The 18,445-nt window shown below is 39.5% G+C and overlaps 1 protein-coding gene across 8 annotated transcripts in view; it reads right to left on the bottom strand.

Moving 5' to 3' along the window:
- Positions 1-18,445, bottom strand: part of FAM149B1 (family with sequence similarity 149 member B1) — a 57,935-nt gene that overhangs the window by 26,176 nt on the left and 13,314 nt on the right. For 6 of the 8 annotated variants that reach the window (XM_032256351.1, XM_032256347.1, XM_032256348.1 and 3 more), the window contains 4 exons: positions 14,637-14,779; positions 13,392-13,508; positions 6,878-7,045; positions 1,490-1,677 (listed from right to left, as the gene is read on the bottom strand). In XM_032256351.1, the coding sequence (XP_032112242.1) occupies positions 1,490-1,677; positions 6,878-7,045; positions 13,392-13,508; positions 14,637-14,779 (616 nt within the window). The remainder of the gene's footprint in view (positions 1-1,489; positions 1,678-6,877; positions 7,046-13,391; positions 13,509-14,636; positions 14,780-18,445) is intronic. The other 2 variants (XM_032256352.1, XM_032256353.1) reach the window with 2 other exon arrangements.

Here is an 18,445-nt window from a genome sequence, read left to right as displayed (position 1 = left end):
AAGGTGGGAAGGTGGGAGGGTGGCAAGAGTTGAAAAATTACCTAGTGAGTACAATATTCACTATTCGAGTGATGGGTACACGAAAGACCTAGACTTCACCACTAAGAAATACATACACATAAGAAACTGGCACTTGTACTTTCTGAATACATAAAAAATAAAGTGGAAAGAAAAATCAGTGTAGTTTATTATATATTGATTATACTTTAATACAGCAGTTTAAAAAACATGCCACTTGTACATGATTTTTCTTCATAAATCATTATATTCAAAGAGAAAGTGCAAGCTCTGTCTAATCATAGTCTAGGCCTTTTTATTTATCTGCTCATTCTCAAAGATTTACTAAATACCTGTTAGTTTCTGTGGGGAATACAAACATAAATCACACCCACTGTGATCTGAAATCAGGGGCAGAGGCTAAGTATATGGTCATATCATATCATATCATATCATATCATGAGATGACAATAAACATTTGGCCTCTGCCCCTGGTTTATGGCACACAGCTCCTAAAACTCTTAGAATACCCAAAGTGGTAAGTGTTTTTTGTATGCTAATGATATGGCTGGTGGTTAGGGGCTCCTGGATAGTCTGAGAATTGGGTAGGGAGATAGTGGTTGGCAGGGGAACCAATCATGTAATTAGAAGGTTGGAACTTTTTCAGTTTTTTGACCTCTAGGGAGAAGACAGGGGCTGAAGGTCGAGTTAATCAGCGATGGCCAACAATTTAATCATGCCTACAAAATGAAACCTCCATAAAAACCCTAAAGGACTAGGTTCAGAGAGCCCTAAATAGCTGGTCGGTCAGAAGTACAGGTTACAACTTGGAGCTTGCAACTGGCATCTGAAGTTGGGGGTAGTGGGACTGGGCCCTTAATTTGTGGGATCTGACAGTATCTCCTGGTAGATTGTGTCAGAGCTGAATTGAATTACAGGACACCACATTGATGTCTGCTGGAGAATGTGATGTCAGAATTGCTTGCGTTGTAGGGGAAAAAGCCCTACCCACTGATCAGACATGTTGTGATATGTGAGAGTAGGAAAAAACACTTAGGTTTTCCCTGCTCTCTTACATCTACTTTTTTTTTTTTTTTTTTTTTGAGACAGAGTTACTTATGCCCAGGCTACAGTGCAGTGGTGCAATCATAGCTCACTGAAGGCTAAGAATCCTTGACCTCCTGGGCTCAAGTGATGCTCCCACCTCAACGTCTTGCACAGCTGCAACTGCAGGTGTGTACCACCATGCCTGGCTAATTTTTTATTTTTTATAGAGATAGGATCTCACTATGTTGCCCAGGCTGGTCTCAACCTCCTGGGCTCAAGTGATCCTTCTCCTTGGCCTCCCAAAGTGTTAGGATTATAGGCATTAGCCGCTGTGTCTGGCGCATACCCACCTTTTGCACTAATGAAGCATATCATCTAATAGACTGGTTAGGGTTTAGAAATCATAAGCAATTGTTTTTTACATTGTTTTCACAAAGATCCTTACCAGAGGCAAATCCTTCCCAGTGACTACGTGTCAACTGCTCCATACAGCTCACAACCTTGCTCCATACATTGTCAAACACATAAGCAAGGACATCCTCTTTCATGCAGTAAAATGGAGCAATGGGAGGATACCCTAATTTCTGTTTCTCTGTAGCTGCTTCTGATTTCTTACCATGAAATCCCTCTTCCCTGTAAAAGAAGCAAGAGGGAAAGATTTTATGATTATTCTTCACTGAATGTTCACCATTGTCCTTTGTGATTCTTAGGAAGGACTGGTGTTCCCACCCCGCCTGCCCTGCTGCCCGCCCAACATATGAGCACATGTCCGAGACTTCTTGTGAAGTAAGGCAGTTCTCAATAGAGGAGATCGCATTTTCCGTTTTATCCCCACTCCATCCCACTATTCTGCCAAAAACTAGAACAAGAAGTCTAAGAATCATGATTGTATTCACTAATTTCCCATACACGTTTTGGTTTATTTTTCAATCCTCAATCTTTTCAATAGGAACATTCTAAAGGTCCAACTACTGATTTTGTGTCTTTTAGCTTTAAATGAATGAGTACTGTCAAATGTGCAATCAGTTATAACAGTAAAGAACACAGAAATAATCTTTTTGTTGTAACAGGAGAAAACTTAATTTTTGTTTGTTTGTTTTGACATGGAGTCTCACTCTGTTGCCCAGGCTGGAGTGCAGTGGCTTGATCTTGGCTCACTGCAACCTTCGTCTCCTGGGTTCAAGCCATTCTCCTGCCTCAGCCTCCCGAGTAGCTGGGAGTACAGAAGCCTGCCATCATGCCCAGCTAATTTTTGTATTTTTACTAGAGATGGGGTTTCACCATGTTGGCTAGGCTGGTCTCAAATTCCTGACCTCATGTGATCCACCCGCCTCGGCCTCCCAAAGTTCTGGGATTACTGGCATGAGCCACTGTACTTGGCCCTTAGATTAATATTAATGTGATATTTAATGATGTGCATGACACTGTCATGATGCTGTGTAATTATTATACTTGAACCAATGATTCATTAGTTAATGAATCATTAACTATTATTAAATTTATTTAAATTTTATTAATTTTAATTATTAAAATTATTAAATTTTTAAATATTATTAAAATTATTAAATTATTAAAATTAGTATAACTGTACTAAGCCAAATAAACATTTGGTAATTGGTTAGAAAGAAAAAGGAGGGAAGCTAAACAGAACAGGCACTTGTGTCTGTAGCCCAGAAAGTCACAGTTAGCCAAGTCTATCTCTGCTTCTCCAGATGGGAATATCAATATCCCTGGAGTTTTGGGAGAAAGGATCTAGCTGACAGTTGTGCTCACCTAAGATAGATGTACTATATAAACTAAGACAAAACAAATTCTGAAGCTGGCTTGGAATATGAATAAATAACTCCAGGTCTCTACAGTGAAAGTTACCCCTAGGGCAACAGAGATCTCAAGTTTTAAGAAAGTATAGGCAGGAAAGAAGGGTGCAGTAAGGCTTATGCAGCATAGCTACAGACTCTCATCTCTGCCTTCCCTAAGAAGACTTAGCCTGGCATTAGGTGGGGGAGTGTGGTGAGTAGTATTAATTGTGTTTAAATTTATATTTCTTTTTAGAGGAGATAACGTGATGAAAAAAATTCAAATTGTACAGAAGGATATATAGTGAAAAAGATGTTGCCTACATTTCTGACTCCCAGTCCCCATCCCCAGAAGCAAATGTTCTTCCAGAGAAACGGTTACATTATACACTGTACTGTCCCTTGTTCTTTATTTAACAATGTATCTTGGCCCTTGATCCCTATCAATACATATTAATCTAGGCTGGGCTCAGTGGTTCATGTCTGTAATCCCAGCACTTTGGGAGGCCACGATGGATGGATCACTTGAAGTCAGGAGTTTGAGACTAGCCTGGTCAGCATGGCAAAACGCTGTCTCTACTAAAAATAAAAAAATTAGCTGGGCATGGTGGCACACGCCTGTAATCCCAGCTACTCAGGAGGCTGAAGCAGGAGAATTGCTTGAACCAAGGAGGTGGAGTTTGCAGTGAGTGAGATCATGCTATTGCACTCCAGCCTGGGCAACAAAGTGAGACTCTGTCTCAAAAAAATAAAACAAAACATATTAATCTGCCTCGTAAGAAACAACTGCAGAATATTCCATTGTATGTACTGTATCTTAATTTGCCTCTCATTGATCAACCAATCTTTTGCTCTTATAGTCAATGTGCAAATTAATATCCTTAGGCATAGTTCTTTGGCTTCATAGGCAATTATCGCTGTAGAATAAATTCCTATAAATAAGCTTATTGGGTTAAAGGGTATGTGCATTTCAATTTAAAAGATATTGCCAAATTTCCTCTAAAAAGGTTAGATGGCCCAATGGTGAAAGAATATGCCTGTTTACCCACTCAAGGAATTATCAAACTTCTTTATCTTTTGTTCTCTGCCAATCTAACAGATGAAAGTGCCTCATTATAGTTTTGATTTGTATCTCTAATTACAAATGAGGTTGAATTTCATTTACGTTTAAAATATATTTTATTTTTATGTTGATATCCTTTGCTTGTTTTGTCCTTAGTCTTTTCCTTATTGATGTACGTATTAAGGAAATTAACTCTTTGTCTGTGAATGAACTACAAACATTTTTGCCTAGTGTGTCATTTGTTTTTTGACTTTGAGTTTATGTTTTCAATTCCTACTGTAGAAATTAGCTTTTTTCTATTTTTACATTTATTTTTTCACAGCAGCATTGTATCCTAGAAATGAGGTTTTTTCTATGCAGAAATTTATCTTGTATAGTCATTTAAGAATTTGTTATGTGACTTGTAGGTTTTGTGTTATAGTTAAAAAGGCCTTCATTCCCAAATTATATTGTTTAAAACAGTCTCCCATATTTTATTTTTTCTAAATGTATACGATTTCATTTGTCACATTTAATTTTTTTAATGTGTGAAGTTTATTTTTATGGAAACAATAAGTTAGGAACCTTATATTTTTTCCAGATGGTTTTTCCATTTGTACTAAAACCATTTGCTGAAATTACCGTATACACTAATGTCCTATAGGTGTTTTGGTTTATTTTTCAACTCTCAATCTTTTCAATTAGGAACATTCTAAAGGTCCAACTACTCTGTCATTTTAGAAGACATCTTAGAGGTATCTCTAAAGGGAAGGCTGCCTTTCTAAAATTGTCCATGTGTTACCTGAAAATTCATTTTGGTTAACTATCAGAAAAAGGGAAAGAGATGCCATGGGGACACTATCAGCCATTTACATCACATATAAAATTAGTTAAATCAGATTTATTTTTTATAAACTTAAACCAAAGAAGAAGACCTTTGATTTGAGGAAAAATGGAAAACAAAAGTAATCTGACATAGGCCAGGAGAAGTGAAAGGGAAGGGGGCAGTCTTTGGAAAACCAAAAGAACCTGCTTACAATTCTAGCTCATTGGCATTATGTATAGAAACCTGGCTTATATTTAGCTGGCCCTAGGGCTGTGTGCACATGAGTGATATGTGAGTGAACATGGCTCAGCAGGAAATACAATGGGAAAAAAAATGCGTCCAGAATCATGTGATGTAATACTAACTAGACAGCTGCACAGCCTAAAGAGAAATTTTCACTCATTTTCAAATGTGCTGCTGTGAATATCAATTCTGGAACTTTTTTTTTTTTTTTTTTTGAGACGGAGTCCTACTCTGTTGCCAGACTGGAGTGCAGTGGCGTGATCTCAGCTTACTACAACCTCTGCCTCCTGGGTTCAAGCAGTTTTCCCGCCTCAACCTCTCGAGTGGCTGGGACTACAGACATGCACCACCACGTCCAGCTAATTTTTGTATTTTTAGTAGAGACGGACGGGGATTCACCATGTTGGCCAGGATGGTCTTGATCTCTTGACCTCATGATCTGCCCGCCTCAGCCTCCCAAAGTGTTGGGATTACAGGCATCAGCCACTGAGCCCGGCCCAATTCTGGAACTTTAAAAGGCTTAGAGGAATAGTTTAAGAGGTTAATGTTTCAGAAAAGTAGCATGGAATAGTGAAGAGAAGACTAGTCTGAGAATCAGATGAATAAGGTTTTGGTTTCGGCTTTACTTTAGATAAATCATTTAACTACTCTGATTCTCACCTATCCTGTAAAAAAGATAAATCATATCTATGTGATAGGACTACTGTTAGAATACAGTAAGAATAGATATAAATAGAATTATTAACTATAAAATCTGTGCCAATCATAAGGTTTTATACAAACTGTATATAACTTTTTCTTTTCTTGTTTTGTTTCGTTTTTTGGAGATGGAATCTCGCTCTGTTGCCGAGGCTGGAGTGCAGTGGTGTGATCTTGGCTCACTGCAACCTCCGCCTCCTGGGTTCAAGCGATTCTCTGGCCTCAACCTCCCAAGTAGCTGAGATTAGATGGGTATATCACCATGCCCAGCTAATTTTTGTATTTTTCACAGAGAGGGGGTTTCACCACATTGGCCAGGCTCATCTCAAATTCCTGACCTCAAGTGATCTGCCTCCCAAAGTGCTGGGATTACAGGCATGAGCCACCACGCCTGGCTGTGTATATACCTTTTTCAAACAGGATTTAAGTAAACAAAGTTCATATCTCTTCAACTGCTCTTTTAAAATTATCATTAACTGGTTGTAGGAAGCCGGAGTAGCCCACCTGCTCTCTGGGGGGATCAGCAGCAAGGCTACTGTGAACTTTGGTTGAACTTCAGAGAAGTGAAACCATAATAGGTGGATGTGTATATCTTGGAGTAGGACAGATGGGCTTAGAGAAAGATAACCAGCTTTCACTGACCTTGCTGCAAGATAGTTTTTAGCTGAAGTATGTTAACTGAAGTATGAGAATTTTAACCACAGGTTGTTCTAAATAACTGCACCCTCCCTCTGCTATGTGCTTTGTAAGCATATAAAATAAAGCACACTGAGACAGATCGGGGCCACGGAGCCTGATATCCTCATCTCTTGAACCGCCTTGCCCAGATTTCTCTATGTCTGTGTCTGTGTCTTTCTTTATCCCCCACCATTCCCTCTTAGGTCTTTGAACCCTTGTGCAGCTCGGGACGCAGCACACGTCAGAACTGGTGGTAATTTGCAAAAGAGTAAAATCAAACTATGTGGGAAACAAAATAAACTTATTTTAAAATCTCTAATCTCAGGAACAGGAAAATGATGTGTGAAGGTATAAAATACACAAGGAAGCCTAGTATATACAGAAGCAATAAGTAAGAAGATAAATTCTGGATACCTGAAAAATAACATAAAATAAATAACAGAAACTGGCATATATCTAATTATAGATAAAATTGGTAGCATCATTTAGAAAAAAACAGGTATTAATACACAAGAGGGGAGTAAAAAGCTTAAAAGACATAATACTCACATATCTGTATGGTCGAATGCTAGGTATTCCTCAATTATTCCTTCCGAGACAATTATAGAGTCTTCCTCATCTCTTTCCATAGAAGAAAAACTAGGGGATTTGGCAATGGAAGATGCTTTATGAGCATAAGAAGAGGAAAAATGTAACTTCTTCCCCCTTATACCAAATCTTGGAGAGGAAAAAAGAAGTAAATATTAATTGTGTAAACATAAACAGTTTTTATGGCAACACAGTTACATGACTTTCAGCTCAAAGTCCTCTTGCCCTGGCAATACCTTCCTGGACTATTCTAAGCCTCAAAAACAGGTTATTTCTCATTTCTCAGAACAGGAAGATTAAATTCTGGTCATAGACCTATTCTGCCTACATATGCTATGGACTATCTGATACTGCTTGCTGTCTTTTCAGATACAAACAGCTATAGCTATGTATTAGGTTATCCTTGCCTTGCTATAAAGAAACATTTGGGACCAGGTATAATTTATAAGAAAAGAGGTTTAATTGGCTCACAGTTCTGGAGGCTGTATAGGAAGCATAGTGCTGGCATCTGCTTCTGTAGAGGCCTACAAAGCTTTTACTCATGGTGGAAGGTTAAGTGGGAGCAGGAGCAAGAGAGAATGTGTATGGGAGAGGAGGTGCCACACACTTTTAAATGGCCACATGTCACGGGTACTGACTATCGAAAGGACAGTACAAAGCCATAAGGGATCCTCCCCCATGACTCAAACACTTCCTACCTGGCCCCACCTCTAGCACTGGGGATTACAATTCACAATGAGATTTGGGCATTCTGCCCTTGGCTCCTCCCAAATCTCATATCCTTCTCACATTGCAAAATACAATCATGTCTTCTGAGAAGTCTCAAAACTCTTGACTCATTTCAGTGTTAATTCAAAAGTCCTAAGTACCAAGTCTCATCTGAGACAAGGCACATCCCTTCCACCTATGAGCCTATAAATAAAAATTCAAGTTATTTGCTTCCAAGATACAATGGGAGTATAGGTGTTAGATAAACATTCCTGTTCCAAAAGAGAGGGGCTACAGGTCCCATGCAAGTTCAAAACCCAGTAGGGGAGTCATTAACTCTTAAAGCCCCTCAATGTCCCATATCCAGGGCACACTGGTGTAAGGGGTTGGCTTCCAATATCTTGGGCAGCTCCATTCCTGTGGCTTTGCAGAGTTCAGCGCTCAAGGTTGCTCTCCCTGGGTGGAGCTGAATGCCTAAAGCTTTCTTTTTTTTTTTTTTTAGTTTTTGAGAGACACAGTCTCATTCTGTCATCCAGGCTGGTGGGATCTTGGCTCACTGCAACCTCTACCTCCTAGGTTCAAGCAGTTCTCCTGCCTCAGCCTCCTGAGTAGCTGGGATTACAAGTGAGCACCAATACACTCAGCTAATTTTTATACTTTTAGTAGAGATGCGTTTTACCATGTTGGCCAGGCTGGTCCTGAACTTCTAATCTGAGGTGATCCACCCGCCTTGGCCTCTCAAAGTGCTGGGTCGTGAGTCACGACACCCAGCCTGAATTACTATTTTTTTGTTATTGTTAGGTTATAGACATTTCTTACATATTCTGGATATTAATTCCTTATCAGCTATGATTTGCAAACATTTTCTTCCATTCCATACACTGCCTTTTCATTCTTTTGTTTCTTTTGATGTTCAGAAGTTTTTACATTTGATGTAGTTCCATTTGTCTGTTCTTGCTTTTGTTGCCTGTGCTTTTAGTGTTATAGCCAACAAATCAATGCCAAATCCAATGGCCTGAAGCTTTGCCCCTATGTTTTATTCTAGGAGTTTTACATCTTACATTTAGGTTTTCAGTCCATTTTGAGTTAATTTTTGTATATGGTATAAGCAAGGGTCCAGCTTCGTTGTTCCACATGTGGGTGTCCAGTTTGCCCAACACCATCTATCTGTTAAAGAGGCTATCCTTTACCCATGTAGTCTTGGTACTCTTGTAGAAAAAAGAAAATCACTTGGCCATAACTGCAAGGGTTTATTTTAGGCTCTCCACTCTTTTAATGATTTTTAAAGGGTTATAATTCAGCATGTTGTCATGCACTTTAGCAACTCATTAGATATTGTAGTTAGTTATTTTTTGTTGATATATATATATCTCTTTTTGTTGTTGTTGAGATGGAGTTTTGCTCTTGTTGCCCAGGCTGGAGTGCAGTGGCACAATCTTGGCTCACTACAACCTCCACCTCCCAGGTTCAAGCGATTCTCCTGCCTCAGCCTCCCAAGTAGCTGGGATTACAGGCATGCACCACCATGCCCGGCTAATTTTGTATTTTTATAGAGACGGGGTTTCGCCATGTTGGACAGGCTGGTTTCAAACTCCTGACCTCAAGTGATCCATCCGCCTTGGCCTCCCAAAGTGCTGGGATTACAGGCGTGAGCCACCGTCCGGCCGTTGATATATATATCTAAGTGTAGATAAGCCCCTTAGCTAACTTGAAGTAGCAGAATGCATAGTCTTTCTCAAGTGGAAATATCTTCAAATGCATCTTTTCAGGATCCTTTTTGGCCTATGTTTCCCCTGTATGCTGCCATCATCTTTTGTTAAGTTCCTAGAATTTCTTTATTTTTTTTAAGATGGAGTCTTGCTCTGTCACCCAGGCTTGAGTGCAGTGGTGCAATCTTGGCTCACTGCAACCGCCGCTTCCTGGGTTCAAGCGATTCTTCTGCCTCAGCCTTCCTAGTAGCTGAGACTACAGGCATGCGCCACCACGCCTGACTCATTTTTTTTTTTCTTTTTTCGCAAAAGCTGAGTGATCCACCCCTAAGAGAATTTTTTATATTTTTAGTAGAGACGGGAGTTTCACCATATTGGCCAGGCTGGTCTCAAACTTCTGACCTCGTGATCAACCTGCCTCAGCCTCCCAAAGTGCTGGGATTACAGGTGTGCCACCATGCCTGGCCTTTTTTTTTTTTTTTTTTTTTCTTTTAAATTGAGATACAGTCTCTTTCTGCCCCCTGGGCTGGAGTGGAGTGGAGTGATCTCAGCTTATTGTAACCTCTGCCTCCAGGGTTCAAGTGATTCTCCTGCTTCCGCCTCCTGAGCAGCTGGGATTACAGGCCTTCGCCATCAGGCCCGGCTAATTTTTGTATTTTGAATAGAGACAGGATTTCCCTACGTTGGCCAGGCTGGTCTTGAATACTTGACCTCAAGTGATCCGCCCGCTACAGCCTCCCAGAGTGCTAGGATTACAGGCGTGAGCCACCGCGCCCAGCTGGAATTTCTTCTGTGTGTTTGTTTTTTCTCACCCTGTCTTATGGTACTGAGGAATTTCATTTTGACCTAGACACTAATAACTCTGTTTTGCAACCATAATTTCAATGTATACATTAATTCATTTTTGTGTAGTTTTTTAAAACATAAATATGATCTGCTTTTATTTAGTTAAGAAAAAAGAGTTGCCAGGCATGGTAGATCATGCCTGTAATCCCAGCACTTTGGGAGGCCAAGGTGGGCAAATCACTTGAGCCCAGGAGTTCAAGACCATCCTGGGCCACATGGTGAAACCCCATCTCTACTGAAAATACAAAAATTAGCCAGGTGTGGTGGTGCACGCCTGTGGTCCCAGCTACTCAGGAGGCTGAGGTAGGAGGATCACTTGAACCCAGTGACCTGTGATTGCACCACTGCACTCCAGCCTGAACAACAGAGAGATACCCTGTCTCAAAAAGAAAACAAACAAAAAGGAAGCAGCAAGTTGACTGCTAACCACATTACAGGCACTGTCCTAGGTGTCAGAGATACAAAGAGGAAGTTGCTGTATTACTATGTTGTTTATTCTACCACTTTCTTCTGGCTGAAGAACTCCTGGAGAACTGAACCAAATACCTAGCTTAGTGCATCTGAGGTCTGAAAGAAAGCCAGTGTTGGAAGGATTAATGAATAAGACAGAGACTGATGGGTATCTTAGACAAGTAGGCAGAGGCCAGCTGATTATATAATTTTAGATTTTTATCTAAAATTCAGTGGAAAGCTACTGAAAGTTTTTAAGTGGGAGACAGGATCAACCTGGATTTTTAAAAAAAATCTGATTTAATGTGGAGAATATATTAGAGAGGGCAAGAATGGATATAATTTGAAATGCTATTTTTATAGAAAGTCTTAGTGGTTGATAAACCTCATATTTTATGACTACCTGATTTGTTAAACTGAAAAATCAAAATAAATTAATGACACATTTTCTCCACATGTCTCACAACAAAAAGTGGCAAAATGTCCTAGTTACTCAGAAGGCCGAGGTGGGAGGATTGCTTGAGGCCAGGAGCTCAAGGCTGTTGTGAGCTATGATCATGCCACTGCACTCTAGCCTGGGTGACAGAGCAAGACCCCATCTCTTTTTTTTTTTAAAAAGTGGCAAAATAGCAGTAGCACAACTTACGTACCCTCACTACCCAACTTGGTTCTTTAATACTACTGTGTTAGCCTCTCAAAGGAATGTCTCCTTAAAGTTCAACCGATTCTATAGGTTAAAGGAAGAAAAACTTAAGGATGGCCTGGCATATCCTATTGTACCAGAAAGCAAAGATACAGTCAAAACAAAAACAAAGGTACTAGCTTGAAATGACTAAGTTGTAATAATAATTATAGCTAAGTATATGTATAAATATTTTGAAATGCTATGAGTTCATAATGGTACTCCAGAGTGAAAATATAAAGTATGAACAAAGTAGTTGTTACATGAAAGAAGTAAATATCATGGATTATATTTAATTTTTATGGCTTCCAATAAGTAGTGGTATGCTAATATACCTGGATAATTTGTTTCTTCTAAGTATATGTCTGTGTATAAAGTATAAATGAGTATTTGTTTTACTTGTGTAAGTAAATTATTGAGAACTATAAGTCAAATCGACCAGAAAAAGTAGCAGCAAAAATGGGAAGACTAATCAACAGTGGTGGCAGCAACTAGAAAGGAAAGAAAGGGTGTTAGCAGAATGTTGCAGAATGGTCATTTAGCCAGATGTCTTAAAAAGGATGAACTAATTGCTCAGACTTGATTTCTTATTTCTTTGAAAATTAAATTTCTAAATGGATCTACCATTGATAGTTATAAAATAAGGCATATATAAAGTTTACACTAATAGATCAGGTCAATTTATCCTAATAGCAGGATATGAGTTATGTAATTTTGATCAGAGAGAATGAAAGAATACATCATTTCTGTGGAAGACATTAGGCTGTAAAATGTTTTATATTATATAAAAGGAGTAAACTTAACTTATCCATATAATACAAGAGATTTAAATTTAAAAAGAATGCCTAATTGACCAACAGCTTGAGTTTAAATCACTTTAGGAACAGCATTATCTGACCAAAAATCAGTTGATAATCAAGATCCCATAACCCTAACAGTAATGTTTTACTTTGTGGTCTGGTGAGATTACCACAAGCCCAAGAAGGCACCAAAGTAAGTATTCCTACAACTCTTGGAAGATATCAAATAAGTAAAACTAGAGCCATGGGAAAAAGTATGGGAATAATTTTTTTAAGTGAATTAAAATGATGATATTATATTTTACAGTAGATTTAAACATAAGCATGGTTTCAAAGTAATCATATTTGGGTTTATTTTACTACTGTTTTAAAAGTCTAAGGTGTTCAAAAGATTTAACCATTTAAAAATTACTTTGAAGTTTAACTTCTCTAAAGAGATTAAATTATAATTAATAATTGTAATTGTAATAATTTAAAAATCACTTTTTCAACTTTTTTTAAAAAAGAGTTTTAAAGTCTTTTTCTTAGACTTCTACATTTTAAAAAACATTCTATTTACACAATTATGCCAAGAGGGAAGTGTCCATATTTATATATATATATATGTAAATATATATAGATACATAGACCTGAATAACAAGAATATCCTTAAGCACTATTATATGGTTTGAATATTTGTCCCCTCCAAAATTAATGTTGCAGTTCAGTCCCTAATCTGGCAGTGTTGAGAGGTGGAGCCTTTAAGGGGTAATTGGATCGTGGGGATTCTGCCCTTGTGAATGGATTAATCCATTTATGGATTAATCGGTTATCAAGGAAGGGAAACTGGTAGTTTTATAATAAGAGAAAGAGAAACCTGAGTTGCTACATTAGCATGCACAGCCCCCTTGTCATGTGAATCCCTGCACTGCCTTGGGACCCTGCAGAGAGTCCCCACCAGCAAGAAGGTCCTCCCAGATGCTGTCCCTTGACCTTGGACTTTTTAGCCTCCAGAACTGTAAGAAATAACTTTCTTTTCCTTATAAATTGCCCAGTTTCAGGTATTCTATCATAAGCAACAGAAAACAGACTAATACACACCAGGAAAGGTCTAACTTTTTGAACAAAAAAATTACATAGCAAAACTTTAATATACACAAAGACTATGGACAGTCTTACAGAATTTGCTATGCTTTACTAAATACCAATAAGTAGGAATAAGTATTTTAATCCCTTAGTACAGCTGTTAGGATATAATACTTGCATATTAGGGCACATTGAAATACATAATGGATACTCACATAGTAGAATCTCTTTCTTGAGACAAGGTTGTTTCATATGAAGCTGAAATAGCAGAAGGGGATCTAGGATACAGTCTATAACCTTCACTTGGAGTGATGATCTGCCTACCTAGAATCCTTCAAAATGAAGAAACATAGACACAATTAAGCACCTTCACTGGCATACATACAAAATCTAGATATATTTTTAACACATTTGATGGTTCTATATAAAAGTCCAGTATATAGTCTGATACTGATTAAGAATGAGAAAATGTGAGTCCAGAGCCTTAATACAGGTATATCTCTCTTCCATAGAATGGAGATAGAAAAGATAAAGCTATAGCCTAGGAGTTAAAAAAAAAATCCAAGAAATCTAAGCAAACATCTGTAATCTGCCCTTTGGGCTCTATACTAGTCCTCATTCAATCAACCAAAATGGGATGAAGGCCCTACCAAATCAGTGAAAGCTATGATTTACATTCTTAAGAAGATGAGGCTTTATAAATTTTGGGTATGTGCAATAAGTGGTACTTCAGTTTCTGAAGGAAGCTCTTGAACAGACTATATCTGGTTTCAAGTGTACATGAGAATTTTTTTTTTCTTTTTCTTTGCTTTAACTAGATGAACATGATAATTTAATTGTATACAACAGTGTACATTTTCAAATATCTTGTTCAAAAGAAGTGCTTTTTGGTACCCAGATACTCAGACCTCAGCTGCTGCTGTAGAAATAGTTTTACTTGATTAGGATGACACTTTTTTTTTTTTTTTTTGAGGTAGAGTTTCCCTTTGGTTGCCCAGGCTGGAGTGCAATGGCATGATCTCAGCCCACTGCAACTTCTGCCTTCTGGGTGCAAGTGATTCTCCTGCCTCAGCCTCCTGAGTAGCTGCGATTACAAGCACGTGCCACCACGCCCAGCTAATTTTGTATTTTTAGTAGAGATGGAGCTTCTCCATATTGGTCAGGCTGGTCTCGAACTCCTGACCTCAGGTGATCCACCTGCCTCAGCCTCCTAAAGTGCTGGGATTACAGGCGTGAGCTACTGTGCCCGGCCAGGATGACATTTTGTTAGTTATGGAAACTCTAAAAAAACTCTACCAACTTAAGTTTTCTCTTAGCTGAGGCTTTATACCCCATGGCCTTATTTACATTCATTAAAGTCATGCTCATAAAGATTCCAGAATACATGCTTGCTTTTTAAAATCCACTTTTTAAATTTTAGTATTAGCCATGAATACAAGTCAACTGGAGGGCATCAGTACCTGAGGTGAGGAAAGCTGGCTGTCCACTGTTGGCACTCTTCCTGTAGACCCTTGGTATGCACATGCAACTTCTGCTCATACAAGAGTTCATCAATGGCTGTGAACATTGCCTGGACTTTCTCAGTGGCATTTTGATCAAGTTCCTAGAAGGAAATATTCCCCCAAAATATTTAGGTGAGCTTCACTCTCTGTTAAAAATTATAAAGATTGAAAGTAATAAGACTTGTTTGGTTTAAATATTTAGTCTACCTGAAATACTGTTGTGTTTCCATGAAAGAAAAATTAAATTAGTGAGTTTTCAGATCTTAGAATTTTCAGATATCTCCTCCATTCATATTTAAAGAAAATTTGGATACATGTCTGTTTTTTAGGCTGGTCCAAGTACAGTAGTGTTTATAACTAATTGATCACAACCACTTATGGATTTTTTTGTTTCTTCTCCACTCCCAATGCCTCACTTGACTAGCCTTTAAAAAAAAAAAAAAAGGTCAGGCGTGGTAGCTCATATCTGTAATCCCCACACTTTGGGAGACAGAGGTGGGTGGATCACTTGAGGCCAGCAGTTCAAGACCAGCCTGACCAACATAATGAAACCCCATCTCTACTAAAAACACAATTAGGGCCAGGCGCGGTGGCTCAAGCCTGTAATCCCAGCACTTTGGGAGGCCGAGGTGGGCGGATCACAAGGTCAAGAGATCGAGACCATCCTGGCCAACATGGTGAAACCTCGTCTCTACTGAAAATACAAAAATTAGCTGGGCATGGTGGCGTGCACCTGTAGTCCCAGCTACTCGGGAGGCTGAGGCAGGAGAATTGCTTGAACCCAGGAGGCGGAGGTTGCAGTGAGCCGAGATTGCGCTACTGCACTCCAGCCTGGCGACAGAGTGAGACTCCATCTCAAAAAAAAAAAAAAAAGAAAACCCACAATTAGCCGGGCATTGTGGTACATACCTGTAATCCCAGCTGCTTGGGAGGCTGAAGCACAAGAATTGCTTGGCCTGGGAGGCAGAAGTTTTAGCAAGCCAAGATTGTGCCATTGCACTCTAGCCTGGGTGACAGAGCTAGACTCTGTCTCAAAAAAGAAAAAGAGTCTATATTTTTAAAAGTAACATATTCTTATTATATATAGTATTAATTATAAACACTTTGAAAAATATTAAGAAAAAAATTAATATTACCTATAATTCCAGCATTCAAAAATAATGATTGCTAATTTTAGTAGAGTTGCTTGGTTCCACTATTTTTTAAGAAAAGGTAGACAGGGTTGGGCATGGTGGCTCACACCTATAATCCCAGCACTTTGGGAGGCCGAGGCAGGCAGATCACCTGAGGTCAGGAGTTCGAGACCAACCTGACCAACATGGAGAATCCCCATCTCTACTAAAAATACAAAATTAGCCAGATGTGGTGGCACATGTCTGTAATCCCAGCTACTCTGGGGACTGAGGCAGGAGAATCACTTTAACTGGGAAGTGGAGGTTGCAGTGAGCCAAGATTGCGCCATTGCACTCCAGCATGGGCAGCAAGAGCAAAACTTCATCTCAAAAAAAAAAAAAAGAGGGCCGGGCGCGGTGGCTCAAGCCTGTAATCCCAGCACTTTGGGAGGCCGAGGCGGGTGGATCACGAGGTCAAGAGATCAAGACCATCCTGGTCAACACGGTGAAACCCCGTCTCTACTAAAAATACAAAAAATTAGCTGGGCATGGTGACGCGTGCCTGTAATCCCAGCTACTCAGGAGGCTGAGGCAGGAGAATTGCCTGAACCCAGGAGGTGGAGGTTGCGGTGAGCCAAGATCGCGCCATTGCACTCCAGCCTGGGTAACAAGAGCGAAACTCCGTCCCAAAAAAAAAAAAAAGAAAAAGAAAAGGTAGACAGACAATCCTATGTATATTACTTTGTATTCTGCATCCTTCACTTGACAACTGACAGCTTATGTTATGTCTCTGCCCTCTGCAATCCATCCTTTAAGAATAGTCAGGACAGGTACAGTGGCTCATCTGTAATCTCAGAACTTTGGGAGGCTGAGGCGGGTGGATTACCCGAGGTCAGGAGTTCAAGACCAGCCTGGCCAACATGGTGAAACCCCATCTCTGCTAAAAATATAAAAAATTAGCCGGATGTGGTGGCAGGCACCTGTAATCCCAGCTACTCGGGAGGTTGAGGCAGGAGAATCGATTGAAGCTGGGAGGTGGAGGTTGCAGTGAGCTGAGATCGCACCACTGCACTTTAGCCTGGCAACAGAGCAAGACTCTGTCTCAAAAAAATATGTATAATATAATTCCACTTATAGTCACCTATTATTTGAGCTATATTTACTTCTACAAGTATAAACTCCCTCTTTATACATTTTAGACACGTTTCAGACACACATTTTATATATCATATATTAAATACAAGCACATATTTTGCTTTAATCAGTCAGTTGTCCTTTAAAAAACAGACAAAGCTGGGCATGGTGGCTTACGCCTGTAATCCCAGCACTTTGGGAGGCCGAGGGGGGCAGATCACAAGGTCAGGAGATCGAGATCATCCTGGCCAACATGGTGAAACCCTCTCTCTACTAAAAATACAAAAATTAGCTGGGCTTGGTGGTACGTGGCTGTAATCTCATCTACTTCGGAGACTGAGGCAGGACAATCACTTGAACCCGGGATGCAGAGGTTGCAGTGAGCTGAGGTCGTGCCACTGCATTCCAGCCTGGCAACAGAGTGAAACTCTGTCTCAGGGAAAAAAAAAAAAAAGAAAAACAGACAAAAACATAGACTTTTATATATCCATTAATTAATTTCTGGTTATCTTCTCCTTCCCTGCCCTGAACTCTGGTCTCTGCTCCTTAGTACAGTGGGACCACCATTGCTTTGCTTGGACTCTAGTTCACTCTTATATAGTAAGAAAATTGTCCCCAGGCAGGGAGCCAGAGAAAACAGGAGAGTATCTGTACAGGAGGAAGGCCTAGTGTGTGATAGAAGCCCAAAAGACGTGAGAGTGCCTAAGCAGTTTTTATGACCTTGAGCAGCATGAGATGAGTGCTTCAGTTACTCTGGCAGTGTAACAAATTACTTAAAACAACAATAATCATGTATTATCTCTCTGAGTTTATATGGGTCAGGAATTTATATAGATCACAGCAGGAATGGCTTATCTTTGCTCCATAATATCTGAGGCCTTAGTTAGAAGACTCAAAGACTGGGAGCTGAAAACATGTTAATGCTCATTCACTTACATGTCTGGCAGCTGACGCTGGTTTTCAACTGGGGCTTTAATTCCTTTGTACATGAGACTTTTCATGTAATCTGAACTTCCTCGCATTATGGTGCGTGGATTCTGAGGTCCACCATTCAGACAGAAAGAGACAGAAAGAACCTAGAAAGTTATGGAGAAAGGTTGGGTGCAGTGCCCACGCCTGTAATCCTAACACTTTGGGAGGTCAAGGCAGGTGGATCATTTGAGGTCAGGAGTTTGAGACCAGCCTGGCCAACAAAGCAAAACCCTGTCTCTACTAAAAATACAAAAATTAGCCAGGCATGGTGGTACACTCCTGTAATCCCATAAGCCGACATCGTGCCATTGTACTCCAGCCTGGGCTACAAGAGCTAAACTCAGTCTCAAAAAAAAAAAAAAGATAGAGACTGGATAAATGAATGAAAAAACAAGACCCACTGGTCTGTTGCCTATAAGAAACACACTTAACCTGTAAAGACACACATAAACTGAAAATAAAGGGATGGAAAAGGATATTCCATGCCCACAGAAACCAAAAAAGGGCACAAGTAGCTATACTTATATCAGACAAAATAGATTTCTAGAC

Source organism: Sapajus apella, unplaced genomic scaffold (genome assembly GCF_009761245.1).
Source record: "Sapajus apella isolate SASKATOON/1434 unplaced genomic scaffold, GSC_monkey_1.0 scaffold94, whole genome shotgun sequence".
NCBI classification, from domain to species: domain Eukaryota; kingdom Metazoa; phylum Chordata; class Mammalia; order Primates; family Cebidae; genus Sapajus; species Sapajus apella.
Note: the sequence above shows the minus strand (reverse complement) of the source record. Positions and strands in the feature narration are given on the sequence as shown.